This window comes from Dendrobium catenatum, unplaced genomic scaffold (genome assembly GCF_001605985.2).
Source record: "Dendrobium catenatum unplaced genomic scaffold, ASM160598v2 fragScaff_scaffold_1348, whole genome shotgun sequence".
NCBI classification, from domain to species: Eukaryota; Viridiplantae; Streptophyta; class Magnoliopsida; order Asparagales; family Orchidaceae; genus Dendrobium; species Dendrobium catenatum.
In genome coordinates this window covers 21,552-44,022 of record NW_021319810.1, presented here as the reverse complement: position 1 = coordinate 44,022, position 22,471 = coordinate 21,552, and the positions used below count along the sequence as shown (strand labels likewise).

Here is a 22,471-nt window from a genome sequence, read left to right as displayed (position 1 = left end):
GGAGATACATGGCTCTCCAAAGCAATGGTTTTACTTAAGACCATGGTGAGGAGCATACAGGAGGTGGGGGAAGGATATCTGGTGGAACTATACAGGTTGGAGGGGATCAGGCTGGAGGAGGGAGAGGAGGTTCTGCTTGCAGTACATCCATTGATTCAGCAGTTCAGTGAGGTTTTTTAGCCACCCCAAGGATTTCCACCACCAAAAGAGCAGGAGCATGCTATCACATTGAAGGAAGGGGCGTAACCCATCAGCATCAGGCCCTACCGCTATTCTCAATTTCAGAAGGATGAGATTGAAAGGTTGATCAGAGAGATGCTGGAAGCATGGATCATCATGCTTAGTGTTAGTTCTTTTTCGAGCCCAGTGTTACTAGTTAGAAAGAAAGATGGGAGTTGGAGGTTTTGTGTAGACTACAGGGCAGTGAATAAAGAAATGGTGCCAGATAAGTTTCAAATTCCAATGATAGATGAGAAAGCAATGGTTTTACTTAAGACCATGGTGAGGAGCATACAGGAGGTGGGGGAAGGATATCTGGTGGAACTATACAGGTTGGAGGGGATCAGGCTGGAGGAGGGAGAGGAGGTTCTGCTTGCAGTACATCCATTGATTCAGCAGTTCAGTGAGGTTTTTTAGCCACCCCAAGGATTGCCACCACCAATAGAGCAGGAGCATGCTATCACATTGAAGGAAGGGGCATAACCCATCAGCATCAGGCCCTACCGCTATTCTCAATTTCAGAATGATGAGATTGAAAGGTTGATCAGAGAGATGCTGGAAGCAGGGATCATCATGCTCAGTGTTAGTCCTTTTTCGAGCCCAGTGTTACTGGTTAGAAAGAAAGATGGGGGTTGGAGGTTTTGTGTAGACTACAGGGCAGTGAATAAAGAAACGGTGCCAGATAAGTTTCATATTCCAGTGATAGATGAGTTACTGGATGAGTTGAGTGGGACAATTATCTTCTCTAAGATATATTTGAAGTTAGGATATCGCCAGATCAGGATGAAAAGAGAGGATGTGTCAAATACTGCTTTCAAGACTCATGAAATACATTATGAGTTCCTAGTGATGCCTTTTGGTCTCACAACGCCCCTACCACTTTTAGTCCCTCATGAACAAGGTCTTCAGACCCTACCTAAGATAGTATGTGTTGGTATTTTTTGATGATATCCTGATTTATAGCAGGACAGAGGAGAATTACTAGGAGCATTTGAGGAGAGTGCTAGAGGTGTTAAAGGAGCACCAACCGAGGGCAAATATGAAGAAATGTTGCTCTGCTGAGGCCAGTGTGAAGTATTTGGGGCATATCATCTCTAAGGAGGAGGTGGTGGCAGATCAGACGAAAATTGAGGCTATGTTAAGATGGCCAGTGCCCAAAAATCTTATGGAGTTGAGGGAATTTCTGAGATTAACAGGATATTATAGGAGGTTTATGAAAGGGTACAACACCATAGCATGGCCACTGATAGAGCAGTTAAAGAAGGATGAATTCTTATGGGGAGAGGCGGCCACAACAGTTATTGAGAGCTTGAAGAAGGCCATGACCCCTGTACCAGTTTTGGCCCTACCAGACTTCACTCAGGTTTTTATAGTGGATATATATGCCCTCAGGATATGGATTGGGGGCAGTACTCATGCAGAGTCGTCAACCCATTGCTTATTTCAACCAGGTATGACAGCTAGGGCCAGGTTGAAATAAGTAAATAAGAGGGAGTTGATGACCATTGTGTTAACCATCCAGAAGTTGCGATCCTACTTGTTAGGTCGATACTTCATTGTTATGACATATCAAAGGATCCTGAAGTACTTGCTGGAGCAGAGGATGGTGACTGAAGAGCATCAAAGATGATTTTCTGAGTTGCTTGGGTATGATTTTGAAATACAATATATTCTAGGAATGGAGAGCAAGGCAGCCGATGCATTATCCAGGTGTGTAGGGGAGTTGTAGGCGATAGAAGTGTCGGTCCCGTTGATGTTAGATTGGGAGACTATCAAGGAGGAGAGTGCATGGTATGAGTTGGGAAGGATTAGGGCGGATTTGAGGAAGGAAGGGAATAACCACCTAGGGTATTCTCTAGATGGAGAGAGGCTGTTGTATCAAGAGAGATTTGTGTTGCCTAGGACATCAGTCCATATCCCACACCTACTCCAGGAATTCCATGGGAGCGCGGTTGAGGGCCATTCAGGGGCGCAAAAGACGTACAAGAGACTTGCCTCAGAGTTGTATTGGAAGTGGATGCATAAGGATGTGGAGGAGATGGTTGCTAGATGTGAGATCAATTAGAGGAACAAGTACATGGCCATATCTCCAGGAGGCTTGCTACAACATTTAGCTTTACCAAGTCGGATGTGGGAGGAGGTATCATGGACTTTATAGATGGATTACCCAGATCAGAGGAGTTTATAGTGATCTTGGTGGTAGTGGATAGATTGAGCAAGTATGCTCATTTCATTCCCCTGCGACATCCCTACACCACTGTGAAAGTGGCATCAACTTTTATTAGGGAAGTGGTCCACTTGCATGGGATACTAGAGTCTATAGTATCAGATTGAGATAAGGTGTTTCTCAGCCATTTTTGGACGGAGTTATTCAGGCTACAAGGGGCAATACTGAAAAGGAGCACTGCATGCCAACCACAGACAGATGGTTAGACAGAAGTGGTCTATAGAAGTTTGGAAACATACTTACGATGCTTTGTTTCAGAGACATCCAAGCAGTGGGCAAAGTGGTTGGCAGGGGCAGAATATTGGTACAACACTTCATATCATTCTACTTCTAAGATGACCCCATTCAAGGTGTTATATGGAAGGGATCCTCCTCACTTGGTGCATTTTGGGCATAAAGCATCTCGGTATCGTCAGTAGAGCAATATTTGGAGGAAAGGGATCGGGTGTTGGAAGAATTAAAGAGGCATTTATTGAGGGCCCAACAAATTATGAAGAAACATGTCGATGGACATAGGAAGGATATTTAATTTGAGATGGGGGAAAGGGTATTCTTAAAACTCCGACCTTATAGGTAGAGGACTGTCGCCAACAGAAGGAATGAGAAGCTTGCACCAAGGTATTTTGGGCCTTTTGAGGTACTGAAGAGAATTGGGCAGGTGGCATACAGGCTGAAATTGCCTTCAACAACAAACATACACCCTGTTTTCCATGTCTCAAAGCTAATGAGGGCGAATAGGGAGCATGCAACCAGTTTTGAGCTACCAGTGACGTTAACAGAGGACTTGGAGGTGATGTTGGAACCTTTTAAGTTACAAGGGGTGCGCCAGGGAGGAGGGGCAAAAAAGGTGTTGATCAAGTGGAAGGATCTTCCAGATTATGAGGCGACATGGGAGCCTTATGAGAGGGTGAAGCATTAGTTTTCCACTTTTCCTCCTTTCACCTTGAGGAAAAGGTGATTCGGTGGGAGGGTGGTATTGTTAGGCCGGTTCTCACTAAACCGGCCCAGTCGGCCCAAGGGGGGTCGGCTCTTGTTTACAAGAGGCGGACAAAACTGCCCCCTTTAGCTTTGCTGCCCAAGCTAGTGGACCCCATTAGGCAGCCAATTAGGGATGGAGAGGAGGGCAGCTTGGTTTGGGAGGGAAATTTGGAATAAAGAGTTTGAAATTAGGGAATTAATGAATTAAATAGTAAGAGTTGTTTAGGGTTAGGGTTATGCTTTGTTTTGTGGCTAATTTTGGAGTTTTATTCTTGGTGTCTTGTGCATCGGATTCGTCTAGGGATTGAGAGAGAATGATCCTCCTCTCGAATTGAGGATCAATTGTATCTTGTTTTGTTTCTTTTGTTAGTTTTGTTTTCACCAATAAACATTGCTATTTGCTGATTTCCCATTGAATTCGAGAAGCGATTTGCTGTTTTCATCTCTTTTGTTAGGGTTTACTTGAAATCTTCAAGTATTTCCTAACATGGATCTAAGTAATACTTTTCTAAAACCTTAAGGAATGTAGGAACAATATATTATGTTTTTTCATGTACAACTAATTTATGGTAGCGGTACACATTCTGAAACTCCAGGATCAAATTCGGGTCAAATCCCTTGCAATCAGAAAATATCCTCACTGTTCTACAAAATTACAACCCCTGCCACTCTATCAATTGTTTAGAACAAAATATTGTTTCTCAATTTACATATGTTAAAAATTCTTATGACATTATCTAGCGGACTGCTAATTATATTACATGTCTGAAAATTTGTTAATAGTTCTTATTCCTGAATTTTTTTTGCCATTGGCTATTTAATAATTCAGCTAATCATTTGTGGATGCTAAACTTATTTTTTTCTTATGAAGGTAAACCTGCACAGTCATGGCTGTCATATGTTGCAAGCTGGCCTTAAAGTGCTGGAGCATTTTAAGAGATTGAAGCATGTGTATCAGCTTCTTTAGACGTCAATTTGCTTGAGATCAAGAAGTCAGTCTTCATTGTTCATCGAGTTAGTGGAGGTATTTGCATATGACACGCTAAAATGAACATTGGATTTGATTGTGCAAAATGAAAAAAGATGCTTCACGATTAAAAAAAATAGAAGGCCTCAAGGTCTACTTTGAACATTGCATTTTCCCTTCGACCTCATAAAAGCAATTTTTTTATGCATTTTGGAAGTAAAAACAGCAAGTAGGCAATAAGGAAAATGCTAGAATCCAAATATTAGGGTTGAAATTTGATTCTCTTCAACAAGAAAGAAATATACAATTGATCTTCTATTCCAGAGATAGATAAGCTCTCCCACGAACTCTAGACACCGCTAGGAAGCTCTCGAAAATAAACTATAACAGACACAAATTATCTCATGCCCTAACCCCAGAAAATTTTGTTACGTCGGTTCACATAGAACCGGCCCAGCCGGTCAACAGACCGGCTCAAATCCATTATAGGAGGCGGAACAAAGCCGCCTCCTTTAGTTGTTCCGCCAAAATGGATGGGGCCCGCCCCATCTAATTACTTTTGAAAATTGAATAGAGGGGGAGGGGCTTGGGTTTAGGAGGGAAATTGTATTACGAAGGTTTGGGTATTAAAGTGCATGAGGGAATTAGGGATGTTTATGTTTTGATTGATTGAGAATTAGGGTTTCTTGGCGTTTGGGCTCTAGACTCTCTTGTCTAGGGATTTGGGAGAGACGATCCTCCTCTCGAATTGAGGATCACTTGTATCTTGCTTTCGTATTGTTTTTACTTTGCTTCCCTTATTGCAATCTATCATTTTGGGGTTGATTTAGCCCAGATTTTGCTAATTTCTCGCTGTTTTTCTCCAATTAGTGATAGGTTTGCTTGCGAACTTAAGTATTCCCTTAGGGTTGCTTACGAACTCAAGTATTTCCTATCAAATGTTTTCTCTTAAATTGCCCTAACACACAATAACATAAATGAGAATTCCTAAATAGCATAAATATAATTTAAGAAACATTCTTAAACAATTCAAAATTTCTAAACATGATAAACATAATTAGGAAACCTTTCTAAACATCTCTCCTTTATTGTTGCAAGAGTGTCTGGACTATCTCTGGAACCTAATCATCTTTTTGTAACTCCTCCAAGTCTTCTAGCCCTACCCCCTGTATCGCTTTGACCATGGTTTTGAATGAAACCATAGTTCTGCAGTAATTCAAAACCATGGTTATGCAGTCTGCACAGGCTAACATCTCCTCGTAGCACCATGCACCTTTTCCACCTGAATCTCCATCATCAAAGATTTTCAGTCCACTTTTGCTTCCCCTTTTTTCTGTAACTACTTCATCCCTATGATCACATCAGCGCATCCCAATTTCAAGGGAATAAAATCCTCTATAATCTGTAGGCCCTAGAGTATTAACACTTGCTTCATGCTCCTCTCTACCTTTCATGTTCTCATCATTACTTTAAAGCTCCCTTTGTCCACCAACTTCAATCCCAACCGGTCTACAATCCGGTTTGAGATGAATTTATGAGTAGTCCTGCTATCCACCAAGACTACCACTTGCTGCTCCTTGTCCCTTCACCTTTATAGTGTGATTTGGAGTAAATCTGATGTAGAACATACATGCATAAGAGCTTGATATTCTTAAAAAAAAAAAAGAAGCCAGATGCCAAAGCTGAAGAAATCAGTTCAGTTGAAGAACTGATTGCGAAGGCTTATTCAGCAATTGTCAAAGCAGTAAAATCAGGCACTTTGCATAAGAACACTGGAGCACACAGAAAGTCACGCCTTGCAAGGAGGAAGAAGGCCATTGAAATCCACCATGGTTGGTACATTCCTGCCGTTACTGCTTGAATGATGCAAGGATGACCAAAGAAATAGGAATTACAAAGCTCTGGTGATCATTTGGTTGTTTGAGAGGAAGTAGACAGCCACCACGAGCTTTCTGGATGCAGCTGGACAACAATCTGAAATTTAGAGACAGCGGGACAGCAATAGGAGATTGCCAAGATTGCTAGATAGCAACTTTGGTACTTAAAAAATTCTGGCCAGCCACCTACAATTGCTTATGAAAGCTTGGACAGCTTCTGTAGACCGATGGGATCTTCTGAACAGCAGTTTGTGATCTCCCAGGGTGCAGAACAACCCGTCACCTTGCTGGAAAAGTGGATAGCTAGCAGGAATTTGATTGGAAAGGAATGGGGGCCGTGAGGGAGGGATTGGAGGAGGCAAGTAGGGTTAGGGAGGATGAAGGGAAATTAATTTGAGGGTTAAAAGGAAAGAGTTTAATTTGGTTGGAGGGAAAAAGGGATGGGCGGCAGCTTTGATTGGGATTGGGTGTGAATTAAGGAGAGGAAGTTATAGGGATTTAATTAGATTGGAGAGAGAATAAAGGAGAGAGGGGGGCGGCCATCTTAGGAGGGAAAATAGTTGTCTAGGTTCATTGTGTGTGGGCCCAAGGATTTAAATAATGATTGGGATCAAATCTGAAATTATATTTCAGGTTTGATTTAATTTGGAGGCTTCCTAATTGGCTTCTAACAAAAAGAAAGTATTTGAAATTCAAAATTAATTGAATTCAAATAAAAGCTCTTTCCTAATTGTTATTGAGATATTTTAGGAAAGTAATTAAGAGCCAATGGAATTTGAAAATTCAAATTAAAGTTGAGTGGTCGCCGGCGGTTTGCTTGGAGTAGGGATTGATTGGATAAGTTTCCTTAAGTGGTCTCGCCTAAAATTAGGAGGAATTGATGGGCAAAATATTCCTCTTAATTTTAATTTAAAGTTAGATCCAAGAATTGAGTGGTTTCCTAATATAAATTATTTCGATTTAGGAAAGAATTCAAATTCTGAAATAGAAATTAGATTTTGAATTCGATTTCCCTCCTAATCGTCATGCTCTACTTTGGAAATAAACAAATAATTGATTTTGATCCAAGGGGAGGGGAAGGCCGGTGGCTAACTAGGGTTATGGCTTTGGATGTGGCGGTTTGAAGATGGAGAGCCGAATGGGAAGGAGGGTGGATGGGGTTTAACCGTGAGTTAGGGAGGTGGGGTTTGGGGGACCTTGTGGTCGGTGGTGGGGCGTTTGTGAGGGAGGGCCGGTGGCTTGAGGCTTGGCCGTAATTGGTGGTGGAGCTAGGGCCGGTTTGGTGGAAGTAGAGAGAGAATGAAGATGATGACTAGGAGCAACAAGAATGAACAAAAACAAAAGATAAAAGATAAAACCGCGAGCCTTGAACTCTTCCGAAGACTAACGGGTGATACGTTGCCCTTCTCTAAGGGACTTCACGCCACGAGCCCGGACCTATCCTGCAGCTGGTGGAAACTTTGAATTCCTCCCATAGGAATTTCACCCAAGGTTCTTCCCAAAGAACATAAGTGCAAACAAAATTTTATTAATAATCCATCATTTTCTAATACAAGAGCATTGACCTCTATATATAGGCCTTAAAAGAAACTAAAAGATAATTTTGCCCCTTGGGCTTACATAAAAAATCCCTTAAGTAAGGTAAAAAAAGAAAAAATGCATAATTAAATAAAAATTACAATTAATAAAATAAGATAAAATGAAGGGATCTCGACCGTCGATCTTGGTCTCTTCCTTTGATTAATGCCCACCGTCGGATGTCCGCATCAAAATCTCACCACTGAATTAAGGGACACTTTTGCCACATTAAGGTGTAGGTGCTCCCCTCCCTCTTTTATTTTTTCCACCAGATCCTCATTGTCAACCCGCTCCTCATGACAAACCATAAGGATATGGAGTGTGCGGTCCTTGCATCGATGGCCTGGTGCATAATTTTCATCACAGTGGAAGCACAAATCCTTCACTCTCTTGTCCTGCACCTCTGCCTCTGTGAGGCGCTTGAAGTTCGGCCCAGGACGAACTCTCCCACTCTTCTCCCTTGGTGCCTCCTGCTGAAATGACACCGTCTGAGTTTTCGGTGCCAGTTGAGATACTAATGTAAGAGCCTCTCACTTCTCTGCTCTTACCGATCCTCTCCATATGTCTCCGATCATCTGCTATCTAGGCTAGCTCCATCGTCTCCTTCACCCCCTTGGTCTCATTAATCAGAGGCCCACTCGTATGCCGGGTTTGTGGTTTTTCATGAAAATTTTCTTCAACACCGTCTCTGAGACTTCCCTCAACTGCCCCGATAGCAACTCAAATCTCTCCCTGTACTTTATGATGGTCCCTTACTGAGGCACGACAAGGAATTGTTCGTGTAGGTTTCCTTTCTGCATGGCTTGGAAATGTTCCAACAAGCAATCTTTAAACCCCTCCCATGAATGGATTGAATATCTAGCCTGCCTCCATTGGAACTAGGTGAGGGCTTTCCCTTCCAGATATAGCCCTGCGGCTATAAGCTTCTCCTCCTCTCTCAAACCATTCACTACGAAATACCTCTCCAACCGATATACTCACCCATGGGCATCCATTCTTCTGAATACCTGCATCTTCAACTTCCTTACCCTAGCAGTGCCACCGCCCCAATAGCTTCTTCCTCCTCAAGTGTAGCGGATGTCGTGATCCATCCATTTTTCTCACATGTATCGAGGGTGGGAATCCCACTTTTCCTCCATCTACCTCACATGACCCAATCTCCATGGCTTGGCTTGTCCCCCTCCTCCAGTCGTCCACTTCACATGCTCAAAAGACCTCTCATAGTGGTTGGCCACCTCACTATCTCCACCACAACACTCCCTTCCTATTGTCCCCACATTCGAAAAACCTATTCCGCCCCTTATCGGAGCCTATGAGATGTTTTTTGACCACCTCTTTCTCTGATGGCCCACTCCCCTTGCCCGAAAAGCCTCCCATAGTGGTCGACCACCCTACCACATCCACCAAAAAATTCTCTCCTTGCTGTCCACTCATCCGAAAACCCTGATACGCCCCTTATCAGAGTCCCAAGAGATGGCTCTTGATGAAAGAAACTCTCCTTGTTGAACTCCTCCCATCCGATCTCCTTTCCCTTCAATTCGGTCAAGGGAATCCTGGTCAAACCTTGGTTAGGATTAGCCATCGGAATCGCCAGTGGAATTTTTGATTGCATCTCCAAGAGCTTCATCATCATCACCTCCAACCCTCCAAATCAATTTTCCATGGATTAAAACCTTACCTCCATGGTTGAAAATCTTCCTTCGATGGTTGGAAACTTCTCCTCCACCCTGAATTTGATTTGCTCCATTTCGACTTCAAATGCATCCATCTTCTTTGATGCCATCTATCCAAAAACTCATTATGATACCAATTTGATGTGTTTTGGAAGTAAAAACAACAAGTATGCAATAAATAAAATGCAGGAATCCAAAGATTAGGGCTGAAATTTGATTATTTCTTCAACAACAAAGAAATATACAATTGATCTACTATTCAAGAGGTAGATCAGCTCTCCCACGAACCCTAGATGCCGCTAGAAAGCTCTCCAAAATTAAACTACAGTAAACACAAATTATCTCATGCCCTAACACTAGATAAAACTTTCTCTTAAATAGCCATAGCACATAATAACACCAATAGAACCTTCCTAAATAACATAAACATAATTTAAGAAACCTTCTGAAATAATTAAAACCTTCCTAAACACAATAAACATAATTAGAAAATCTTCCTAAATAGTTCATCTTGATTTCTTCTCCTTCCATAATTCATGATATCTCCCCTGGGCCCACAAGGCTAGCTGAACGCTCCCCTTGGCTCCCTTCCTGATTTCGCCCAGCCCTCTTCCTGCTGGAACAATCTTCTATAGAATTATTTTTAAGAAAGTTTTTGGTGATGTTAGAAACAAATTTTGTCGGTGAAAGCATGCTCTGATTTAACTAGCTTTGACACAAAATTTGTTGGATTTTTTATCAACGTTGAGGCTGTGAACAGAGAAAACTAGCTTTAGTTAAATTATAGTGATTTTTTGAACTTTTCTTCCCATTTTCAAGCATATTAACTGATTCTTCTGATTGTAATAACATTATGTTTTCCATGTTTCATATTTTCGTTGTTCAATTAAATTAACCATTTCCTAATTTGATTGATAAAGCATTAGATTTGAGAAAAATCGGCTCTTATTTTGTTTAATTTATGCCTGCCTCTTGGAATATTTAACTTATTTTTACTTGCTGGCAAATATCTTTGTATTTACGTTCATTTAAAAAAGTTCTTTAAGTTAATGAACCAGTTTGTCACAGGTTTGAAATCAAGGCTTTCTAAAAGCCCATAAACAATTCCACCATCCATTTTGCTTGAAACGGTTTTCCTGCTGGATATTGTCCTCAAGATTTTGCTGAGAATCACTAACTGAAGTTTGAGGTACAAGATCAAACCCTTATACGGCCTTCATATTGTTTTCTAGATCTTAGCATGTTGTTTCCATATGATGAATCATAAATGTGTTTATCATTGTGTTAGGGTCATAAAAACCCCTATCTTATATGGTAAATTTTTTTTATGCGGATTATGAAGACCTCAGCATCTTGAAAAGAAAAACTAACTACAACTCAATTTGATTGAATTAGTACCCAAGTAAGTCTAAATTTACCTGATTGACCTCCAAACAAACTACAAGAGGTTAGAAAAATAACCCAAACAGCCATGAATGACATAAATTGGACTGGTCTGTGATGGGGACATCGACAGGATATTTCGGCGCGTTTATCAGAGACGAGACAGGAGATCGATGGCCATGATGGAGAGCCTTTACTATTGATGCTTATTTGTATTAGCATTTTATGTATTATGCATTTCTTTTTTCAGTTTTTCCATTTTTGCCCTTATGGGTAGTTGATTGCTTTTGTAGCCCAAGGGGCATGTTAGTCTTTTTTATTAGTTGTCATGTAGAGCCTATATATATGGCTTTTGTATCTTGTATGAGGATTGATTATTGATGAATGAAAATATTTTATTTTGTTGTTCTCTTTGTGAGTTCCCAATCTCCTCTTGATCTCTTGGTGAGTTCTTGAGGAGAGAGCGTCTTAGATCTCTTCGTGAGTTCTAGTGGAGAAAGACTTGTGGTTTGCATGCTTGAATTTCTTTCATTCTCTTCCCAAGACCGTGACCTTCCCTCCCTTGAATTTCCCCTCACAATCCTCTCCCCAAACCTCCATCCCGTCGCCCCTCCCATCTGGCCGCCAGCTGCCCGCCGGCCAAGAGGCCTGGCCGCCAAACCATTGCAGCCTTTCAGGCTTGCCACCGCCCCCCCCGGATCAAGAATTCAAATTTCAATTTTTCCTTGAGTCATTTACTACTTTTCTAAAATAATTCCTTAATTTGAGGCCTCCATATTAAGTAGATTTCAATTTGAATTTGAAATTCAAATTAATCCTAATTAATAGCCCTCTTATTAGGAAACTTCCCTGTTATAAAAATTTGAAATATATTTCAGATTTTATTCAAATCCTTGTTTAGCCATGTGGGCCCCCTCTACTTAATTCTAATTCTTCTCTCCCTCTCTATGCTTGGCCGGCCCCCTTCTTTGGCTTTTTCTCTCCCAATTAATTCTCAATCTCCACAAAATCATCCCAAAATTTCTCTCCTATTACCGCCCCACCCCTCCCCTTTTGGAATTAATTTGAAATTCTCAAATTTATTCCCTCTTATTTACCTCAACTTGAAATAATTTCAGTGCGTCACTCTCTTCTTCTTCTCTTTGTGTTGTGGAACTCCACCAAGAGAAGACTATTCTACCATCAAACTCATCCGCCAAAGTATTTCATCGTCATGTATGGTGGATCCTGAGGTTGATCACGGGCTCGAATACGACATCTACGGATACATCCATGTCATTCGATCTCCTTTCTTCGACGTTGGATTTGGCTTTGACGACACCATCGAAGATTACTTGAATCGAATCCTCCCCACCCTTGTGGACGCCGTCGATTTTCAATTTTCAGACTACGAGTGGATCATCAACGGTCATCCTCCCGTGCCACCTCCACCTCCGAGTACCTTCCCAATAACTACGTTCCTCGGCTCCTCCCTCCTAGTGGCGACTTCATTTCTAGCGTGGATGATCTTCCTCTGCTCAACCTAGAATCGTAGAAAAGAGAGTAGGTCCTCAAGGTGAACAACTCATTATTAATTTTTAGATTCATGTTGTAAGCTTTTTAACATTACTTCCCCCCTTTGTATTTGATTAAATTGTCTGGTTAATTTCCATGCAACTCTTTGCCTAAGCAAGTGTAATACGGAGAACTATTGTAACCAACTTTGAATGGATGCATGATTTTATAACGGTTAATCTATTAGTAAATTATCTTTTATAATCTTGTGTAACTCCAAACTTGCATCACATCAGTCCTCCTCATATAGGCTTGTCCTTCTCCTGGTATGGGTTTGTGCCCCCACAAGGATTGCTGTTTGGGGACCGACGGATCTAATATCTCGCTAAGGACCATATCGCCAGCCTTGATTGTCATTGGTGTGCCCTCATTTGGCCACAATAAATCCTAAAAGTGCACATAGAATATCCTAAAGTCGCACATCTTCTATGAACAACTGTGATCTCTATGCATCACATTCATCATAAGCCATTTATCTCAAAATATTCCTTAAGCTGAGGGCTAATTCTCTGGCATTTGCTGCTGTAGATTTTTTTTTTCCTTGGGTTTGATGAGAAGCAACAAACAAATTATTTTTCATGTCAACATACTAAATGAAACTCTTAACAATCATCGCCAATTAGATTATTCCCTCATTGCGTTAATAATTATTTTTTTTTTAAATTAGAGATAATGCTGGTTCCACAGCCAGCTTAAAACTTGTCGAATAATCATGACGTGACACAGGTGGTGCTGGTTGCTTGACATCAATGCTGCCCGCTTAACCTAAATTTGGGCTTGACCAGGTCTCCATCCTCTTATCAACAATATCGGATCAATCTCTTTTGTTTATTAGTTTATGCTAATCACCTACCGCACCTATTGACAAATAGAAGAAATCCTCTTTTCAACCTCTTGATGATGGATGAATCACTCTGATTGGTTAGGAGCATGTACTAGCTAATTTGTGAGGCCTCTTCAAGAAGCTAATCAATTTATTTGAGGGTAATCCTCTATACATTCCCATGAGGATGTGCATGTTGACATTTACAGTGTTGTTATAATCGGCTAAAATCATCCCGCATTTATCTATGGATGCTTCAAAGTGTGGTTCTCTATCCACACACGGCCCGTTGAAAGGGTCATTCACCACTTGTCAAAGTTCAAACAATGATTGCCCCCTTTAACAGATAGTCATTAACCACCTTTTTAATAATCAATTACCATGTTTGTTATTTTATGCTTTGCATGAGAGGCCCTTTGATCTACTACTTCTCATTCATAGTTGACATGAAGGAAATACCTTGATAATGCCACATATATGAATGTTTGTAAAAGAATTCTTGAAAAATTATTTTAGAAGAAAATCATGTGATTTCATTTGCATCATCTTATGGAGGAATTTTACTTTTCATAGAAAGAAATATCGCTTAAAACAAACTTATTTGATGATAGAAACTTTATTTCGACATATAGGCGACCCAATATAAGTTTAAAGACAACTCCAATTGATTTTTGGAATGTCTTTAAAGGCAACTCCAGTTGATGAAAAAAAAGGTGAGCTTAAAATGTGCTTTAAGTAATTCAAATCTATTATGAAAGCTCCAACACAAGCATTCTGCAAGGCCTTTATTCATAGCAATTTTTAGGGCCGGTAATATATGACTGTACTTCAATTGAGAAACACTATATATTGCACACTCGTTTTATGTGAAGAATATTCTGAATCTTCCTGTGAAGAATGATTGGGCATAGAAATCTCTTCACAAGTGGTAGCTCGTTAAGGTGAAATTGATGATATGGAGAGTGTGCATGTGCATTGGTCGTTGCCTACACAAAGCAAACATGTTCTTTAAACAGCTTGATTTGATCAATATCTCCAAGATGCTTCTAAGACCTTGCACATGGACTAGGAGAAATCCACAAAGCTCTTTCCTATTTGTGCAATGTCAATAGCATGGCATTGACCAATGAAATGTCATTTTTAGGAGTATGATGACGGCATAGTTTCAACTTACCCCATCTCTATGCTTACAAAAAAATTAAGAATGATAGCATCTACTTAAACTAACTCTGTCATTGGCCTCCAAATGACTTTGATAGTGTAGCTTTGTTGCCAGTACCTTCTCATTTGTCTTTGTCGCCCGCTTCTTTAGCCGACTTTTCTTGTCTAGACTGTCACGACTCGGATCGGATGCTCAATTTAACGAGACGGGAACTAAAAGTCCGACGGTTGAAATAATCTATTCAATTCATAAAAAAAAAAAAACACAATTTTCTCTATCTTACTGAAGAGCCACTAATACACAAATCATGAATTACCTGTTGTTAGTTGCATGCCGTCTTCTATAGACAAAATCTTATCTTTAAGTCATTTCTTCTTCTTTAGGGATTTACCTGAAACATTAATTTAGGGGGTTTGAGTTTACAGTGTAAGCTCAGTGGGTAATTATCATTATTAATGAAATAGTTAAATCTATTCAGTTAACCAAAGGTATACATTTCTTTTCTTTATTCATTTCATTTCATTTATATATCTCATAACATTTTCATTTGCATATATAAAATACTTTGCTTTAATAATTATTTCTTTTCTCATTTAATTAATATAGGAGCACCGTCTAAATGTACCTAAGGTACAACCTTTTCCTTTTCTTTTTTAAGGTACAACCACAAAATTTATTCTTGTTGAATTCCTTGAAAAACCCAACTTGTACCACTTGATTTCTTTCTTTCCAAAATTTATAACATTAAATAACAACATTTTTCATAAAACAAATTTAATAATAAATCTAAGAAAATTTATCTAAAAGGACTTTTTACTAACAACGAGGAAATATTTCGAATCTCAATTTCTTCCTCTTTCCTTTTTCAAATTCTCTTCTTCTTGCTTCCAAACTGCTTTCTCCCCTTTTAGAAATTATCCTTTGCTTTAAATGGAGTAAAAATGATACAATTTATAGATAAAATTGAAAAGAAAAACTTAACAAACCTTATTCCTTCCTTCCCTCGGTTATTCCTCACTTTCGTTGAAATTTCTTTCAAATCTATCACTTCTTAACAATAGGAAAGGAGATGAGCCGCTAAATCATATCCCCAAATGCGTTGGATAGCTAAAAACAACAAATCAAAACTCCAAAAATTCTCCTCGTAGACCTTCGGTCATTCGCCCTCCCCGCCCTCTGTTTCGCGTTCGCGTAAATCGTCCTGACTCCTATTGGAGTCGCGACTATTAAAAGGGGTTGGTCGGTTCGGTTGAACTGGCCACCCATTCGGTTCATTATAATCTCTCATACTTATAAAATTTCGTCCTCGAAATTAAATTAAGTAAGAAAACATACCTTAGTTGAATAAATGGGGATATTTACTTTTCATTTCTGCTTCTTTCTCCCAGGTGGCATATCTTTTTGTTCCATGTTTCTATAAAATCTTCACGAAAGGTATTGTCTTTTGCCTCAACTGTTTTACATCATAATCCAGTATTCGTTAAGGTTCCTCAACATATTTTAAATCAGGCAGTAAGTCAATTGATTTTGACAGGATTCTCTTTGACTCATCTGACACATACTTCCGAAGTACTGATATATGAAACACATTATGAATTCCTTGCATATACACTGGTAGATCCAATCTATAAGCCATATTTCCAATCCTCTGTATGATTTCAAAAGGGCCTATAAACCTTGGGCTCAATTTTTCTGTCTTTCCAAACCTTTGCACATGCACCTTTCATTGAGCTAGCTTTTAAGAAAACAAATTCTCTTACTTCAAACTCAACTAGTCAGTGTTTTGCATCATAATACTTTCGTTGCCTGTCTTGAACTGCTTTTAGTCTGTCTCTGATCAATCTGATTTGCTAGTTGCCTCATCCACCAGTTCAGTTCCAATTACCTTTCTTTCACCAGTTTCTACCCAACACAAGGGTGTTTTGCATTTTCTTCCATAAAGAGCCTCGTAGGGTGCCATTCCAATGCTAGCTTGAAAAATGTTATTGTAAGCAAATTCATTCAACGGTATGTGAGTCTCCCAATTTCCTCCAAAATCTAAAACACTTAATCTCAATAAATCCTCCAAAGTTTGAATTGTCCTTCCTGATCGCCCATCTGTCTGAGGATGAAATGTTGTACTGAAAGTCAATATGGTACCCATAACTTCCTGAATTTTCTTTCACAATTTAGAAGTGAAACGAGCATCTCTGTCTGAAACTATAGATTTTGGAATTCCATGCAATCTCGCAATTTCATCAATATATAATTTTGCCAACTTCTCCACGGAATCTGTATGCCTGATTGGTAAGAAATAAGCTGACTTGGTTAATATGTTAATAACAACCCATATTGCATCTCTACTCTGCCTTGACCTGGGTAATCCAATCACAAAATCCATTGCAATATCCTCCCATTTCCACTCAGGTATAGGTAAGGGTTTTAGTTGACCACTTGACTTTTGATGTTCTGCTTTAATTGTCTGACAAGGAATATATTTTGCTACAAATTTTACAATTCTCTTTAGTCATGGCCACTAAAATAATCCTCTCAATTTCTGATACATCTTTGTATTGCATGGATGAATTTTATATGTTGAGAGGTGAGCTTCTTGCAATATCTCTTCTCTTAAGCTTCCAACAGTTGGAATGCAGATCATGCCATTATAATTTAATAATCCTTCTTCATCCATAACAAAGTTTTCTAACTGTCCTGCTTGCACTTTTTTTATGATGACATGAAATTTTTTATCTTGAGACAATGCATTAAGCACTCTATCCTTCAAAGTAGATCGAATCACAGTTGATTTAAGAACATATCTTTAGTCTCTTTCTGATTGACCACTGAAATATCTAATTTTTCTATATCTCTGATTATCTGTTCCTGCTGGGTGATTAACTAATTTGCATTTCCAAGAGTTTTTCTGCTAAGTGCATCCGCAATTACATTTGCCTTTTCAGGATGATATTGTATGTCCAAGTCATAATCTTTAATGAGCTCTAACCACCTTCTCTGTCTCAAATTAAGCTCTTTTTTATTGAAAATGTATTTGAGACTCTTATGATCTATAAACACTTTGCATCTAACCCCATATAGGTAATGTCTCCATATTTTGAGTGCAAAAACTACAGCTGTCAATTCTAAATCATGAGTGGGGTAGTTCCTTTCATGAATTTTCAGTTGTCTTGAAGCATAGGCCATCACTCTACCATGTTGCATGATGGAGATGAACTGTTGTATTTTAAAGTTTTACGACATTTTAAAGTGGAAAATGGGATTTTCGTTTAGAGATGCCCTAAATCACAAATCATTATTGTGATAGAACCTAAAATCATAGTCACCATTGTCTAAGAGATATAACCAATATTGATTGAAGTTACATTATCATCATCCTATGAATGAGTTAGCATTAGCCAACACCATGCTATTGATGTTATATGCAAACGAGATGCTTTTCGTTGGAAATATCAGTCTCTCTTCCTACCACATAATGAATGTCTTGCAAGCATTTTATAATTTAGAAAGAACATAACACTTCAACACAGATGAATTCCCTCCACAAGCTCCCCTCTTCATAATCCAATGATCAAAAATAAAAACCAGTCTCATCATCTTCCTCATCTCACATAGATCTAATGAAAGTAATAAGAACAGGCGCAAGAAGAATAACAAGAAGCACAGTACCAAGCAAGAAGGCAAGACAATACCATTTCCTTGAGCTCTTCTGATAAACCTTAGCTTCCTGAAGCTCAACCGTGCCCCTCCTAACGAAAGAGCTCACATGAGCAACATGGCTCTCAATATCATTAATCTGCATTCCCTATCCTTTAACAACCACATCCATGTCCAAAAACACCTGATGGAGGTCCAGTAAACTCTTCTCTATATCCTGCACAGTGTCACGACCCGACCTTGCTAGCCCGAGTTAACAGGGAGGGAGCAGTCAGTCATATGGAAAACACAAATAAAATATAAACAATTTCATTAAGGTTTTAAATGTCAGAACATAAATATCATCCAAAAACATGAAAGAGCCACTTATAACAACAATTTAAAGTGTTCCAAACTGTTCACATAACTACTAAAACTTTTTAAACCACAAATACATAAACTCCAAATCACTGTTCATACACAGGTACAAACTCAAATCTACACAGGGACAGAATAAAGACTCAAATAGAAAACATAAAATAGAACCTTTTTTCCTGAGGTCCTCTACGACGATATGTGTACGGTCGTCGTGCAGCCATCACTTATCTCCTGAAAAAATATTTTCAAAGGTAACGCTCAGCAGATAACATGCATTTATCTCAAACTCATGACTTAAATAAAAAATATAAAACGATTATCATGAAATTTTCATTTAGAAACTTTGAGAAACTAAAATCAAACATTTTTTTATTTTTTTATTTTTTTTAACTAAAATCAAACATTGATATGCATAAACTGGATAGTCTTTTCATACAAGATTTCTTTAATTATTTCCTTAAACATTTTCATTCTTCATAAACTTTTCCTTTCCTCAACTTTTCTTTTCTTGTTAACCTTTCATTTGTATACATAAAATATTTAATCATAACTTATACACCCGTCCCAGTTGTACCCATTTTTGCACTAATCAAGTACACAGTATTTTGGCAATTTCCTTTACCATTTAGCTTTTGCAAGCCCCATTATCATTTGTTTGGCACTTCCGGATCAACATGCACATGCAATTGTAATAGATCTTATAGGGCTTAAGTTATTCTGAATTTCATATGTGTTTACTCAAAATTGATTCATATATAATTGTTTTTCAGGTTTAACTAGAATTCAAGTATGAAACAATAAGCAAATATAAAGTCTTTCTTGCGTACTAATATAAATCAACTAAACATATAAAGTTTCATGAAAAAGAACATTCTATTGAAGTTGGCATTAGTACTACCCGTTGCAACAGCAGGAGTTGAAAGAGCATTTTCCGCAATGGCAATTATTAAAAATCGGCTACGCAATCGAATTGGAGATCAGTGGATGAACGATACTTTAATCGGTTATATTGAAAAAGAAATTTTAGATTGTATTGATAATGATATTATTATTCAGTTATTTCAAAATATGAAGAACAGAAGGTATAAATTGTAAGTGTATTTTATTTATGTTTAGTAGTTTGTTTTTTAAACCAAAAATTTTAAAACTGTCTATGCCGGTCTCAAGTCCGGATGAAAAAAGTTGAGCGGGAGATTTTAATAAAATAATTTAGGCCCCCCCTCAATAAATTTTCTGGCTCCGCCACTGCAAGTACCTACCTTTCTTAAGCACGATATGTTACTTCAAAAAAGTTCTTTCACCTTACACTTTAACGATCACAACCTAAGAAAAATTTATAAAAGAGACGTGTCACATAATTCAATCTTCATTAAGGCTGAATCTAAGTCCTAAGCCTAAACCCATCATTTTCCCTTTAATTATTTCTTACAACACTTAATGAATTTTAAATAAATTAATATCAATTTTCGGATTTAATTAAATCTAAATTTTTGTTAAATCATAAATCACAAATTTTATCAATTTATTGTTCTAAAAATATTCCTAAACACATATTTATAATTATCTAATTTATTTTCGAATTAAATAATTTAGGAAATTAGTGAAAATGAGCTTTTCATCCAAAATCTAAATTTTCATTTTAAAAACATTCCTAAGGATCTTATAAATACTTTTTCTAAAAGCACTTAATAGAAATTAGGTTTTGGGTAAAAAACCCTAATTTCTTTTTCTCCAAAAATTCCTCAAATTTCAATGATTTTAACCTTAAAATGCTCTCATAAACGTTCCATATTAATTTCTTAAAGAAATTTTGAAAGAAAAAATAAAATTTGGAAAATTCATAGAAAATTCGTCTTCAAAAATCTTGAGATCTATAAAGATTCATTATAAAATAATCGTACCTGAATGTTCCTCTCGTCGTCCTCTTCGATTTGGATTAATTTTCTCGCCGTAAGAAAGTCGCCGGAAAGCCCGTCGCCGAAGCCCCACCGCCGCACGCTCCATCCGCCCCCTTTGTTTCTTCTGCTCGGTTTGGCGGAATGAAATGAGAGGGGGTTTCGATTTTGTCTAATAAGAGGAATTGGAATTGCCAAATGTCCATCATGCACTTAAGTAATTCTGGCAATTTATTTGTTTAGGGGCAAAATCGGTATTTTAAGGCTTCAAAAAATTTTAACTCCATAATTAAACATAATTAACTATAGGTTCTATATATCAAAATGATTAGAATTTTACTAGAAATTTTTTAAAATTATTTTCGTTAAATTTCACTTAAGTCTTGTCGTGACTCATTGAAAAGCCTGCCACAACATACGAACTTCATTTTCTGGTTTTACACACAGCATCATGCCTTTCCTGAATTTCACCAAGGGCTTCCAAGATCTCACCTTTCCCCTGTTCCTGTATCGCCTACTGCAAAAAGCTTTCACCTTTACCACTAGATATCAAAATCTCTATAGTTTCTTCATCCGGTTTCTCCTGTAACAGTATAATACCTTCTCCCCACCATTTCCTGATAATCAGCTTATAAGCCTCAATCCGAGCTCGCAGGTTCTGGAATTCATCCGTTAGACCCTTCAGCTTTTCCCCAGCCCAGCTACCACGGAAGTTCTGGTTCGATTTACAGAAGAGCCCGGCTCACAGCCAGGAATGCTTCGATTAGCTTTGTTGTCCCGAACGAGAGATTCGAGCTTCTGTTTCACAGATTTGGCTCGCCGGAGAACTTGTTCTGTATCGGCGTCCATTCGAGAATGGAGGGATTTCATCATTTTGGCGTTGTGGGCTGATTTGGTCTCTTCGTTCAGGTCTTGGAGGCGGCGATAGAGTTGTTCGAGAGTTTTTGATTTCCTCTTTGATGATTTCAATGTCTTGGAAGAATTTCTCGAGGTTCTTGGCGTTGCCGCCGCCGGCGTCGACGTCATCTATATGGATCTGATGCTTCAGGTCCGTGTATTTCTTGAAGGAGCTGGAGGTGAAGAGGTCGTTAATGGTGGCCGGCGGCGATGGGTGGATTGATAGGAGAGGAAAGATGAGATTAGTTTTGGAGTTTCCGGCTATGGGTAGGGGGAAGATGGAAGGAGGATTAAGCGGGAAGATGGATGGAGAAGGGAGAGTTTTGGTTGCGAAAAAAATGGAGAAAAGAGAGCTTTAAATTTCTTTGATTTTTTTGAGATTGATGCAATAAATATTTACACTCATTTTAAAATAAATCAAAGGATTTAAAATTTTAAATGTTCAGTTAAAATTTAATAATTATGAGTCTAGGAAATTTTATTTTTTTTCAAAATGAGCATAATAAAAATTTTTAATTCATTATTTATAAATATAATTTATTTGAAAGTAAATTCAATTTTTTTTCCAAAAAAGGAATATTTTGAATAAAATTTAATTGTTATGAATTTTAAGATTGTTAGATTTATTATATGATGAAAATATTACATATGTACTATCATTTCTTTATACCCTAAATAAAAATAAATATAGGTCAAAATAAATTTTAAATTTGTTGAATTTATTTTGAAATGACTATTGATACGTCGTCAGAAAATTATCTTAAACGAGTGCGAATCTCGATGCAAAATCAAGTTGGAAACTTCAAAAATTAATTCGGAGACCATCCGGACTCCGATTTCAGCAAACTTACAGTCGAACTGAGCATCTTGGAAATACGACACCAAATTCGACTCGATCCGAGCCCAAATGGATCCAAATCAAGGACTCGAAGCGCTGTTGGAAGATTCAAACCACAAATTGGATTACCAAACGGTTTCCAAACATAACAAGCTTATACTCGAATCGAGCGGCTCGACGAGACGAATCCAACGAGCCCAAGATCGCTGAATTCTGACATCATTAAGGTCTTTAAATGTTTAAAGAACGGTGCATGATCAAGGGATTCAACATCGGCCATTCATCCGACCACTCCCCATTTATCCTTGATCTCTCACCTATTTACGGGTCATGCCACTCCATAAATCTATAAATAGAGCTCCCTCTCCTCTTGTAGGGACCCCCCAGAAGCC

At 38.4% G+C, this 22,471-nt stretch overlaps 2 protein-coding genes and 1 pseudogene across 5 annotated transcripts in view; 2 read left to right on the top strand and 1 right to left on the bottom strand.

The window, feature by feature from the left end:
* Positions 1 to 11,311, top strand: part of LOC110106757 (pentatricopeptide repeat-containing protein At1g63330) — a 16,474-nt gene extending 5,163 nt beyond the window's left edge. Inside the window, exons 2-4 of one of the 4 annotated variants that reach the window (XM_028699630.1) lie at positions 4,296 to 4,448; positions 10,578 to 10,708; positions 10,915 to 11,311. The gene's annotated coding sequence lies outside the window, so the exon portion shown is untranslated. Of the gene's footprint in view, positions 1 to 4,295; positions 4,449 to 10,577 lie in introns of all 4 variants that reach the window. The other 3 variants (XM_028699629.1, XM_020836746.2, XM_020836747.2) reach the window with 3 other exon arrangements.
* Positions 43 to 1,164, top strand: LOC110106760. The gene is made up of 3 exons (XM_020836751.1): positions 43 to 171; positions 286 to 627; positions 742 to 1,164. Exons 1-3 carry the CDS (start codon positions 43 to 45, stop codon positions 1,162 to 1,164), a joined length of 894 nt encoding a protein of 297 aa, XP_020692410.1.
* A 6,731-nt stretch (positions 11,312 to 18,042) lies between the features above and the next one.
* The window catches only part of LOC110106758, a 7,340-nt pseudogene continuing 2,911 nt past the window's right edge, over positions 18,043 to 22,471 (bottom strand).

Bases quoted from the DNA above. Each gene is read 5' to 3' on its own strand.
- LOC110106760 (XM_020836751.1), top strand. From the start codon at position 43: ATGGTGAGGAGCATACAGGAGGTGGGGGAAGGATATCTGGTGGAACTA. The intron at 172-285 runs GTTTTTTAGCCA...TCTCAATTTCAG, and splicing joins TGATTCAGCAGTTCAGTGAG to AAGGATGAGATTGAAAGGTT. The intron at 628-741 runs GTTTTTTAGCCA...TCTCAATTTCAG, and splicing joins TGATTCAGCAGTTCAGTGAG to AATGATGAGATTGAAAGGTT.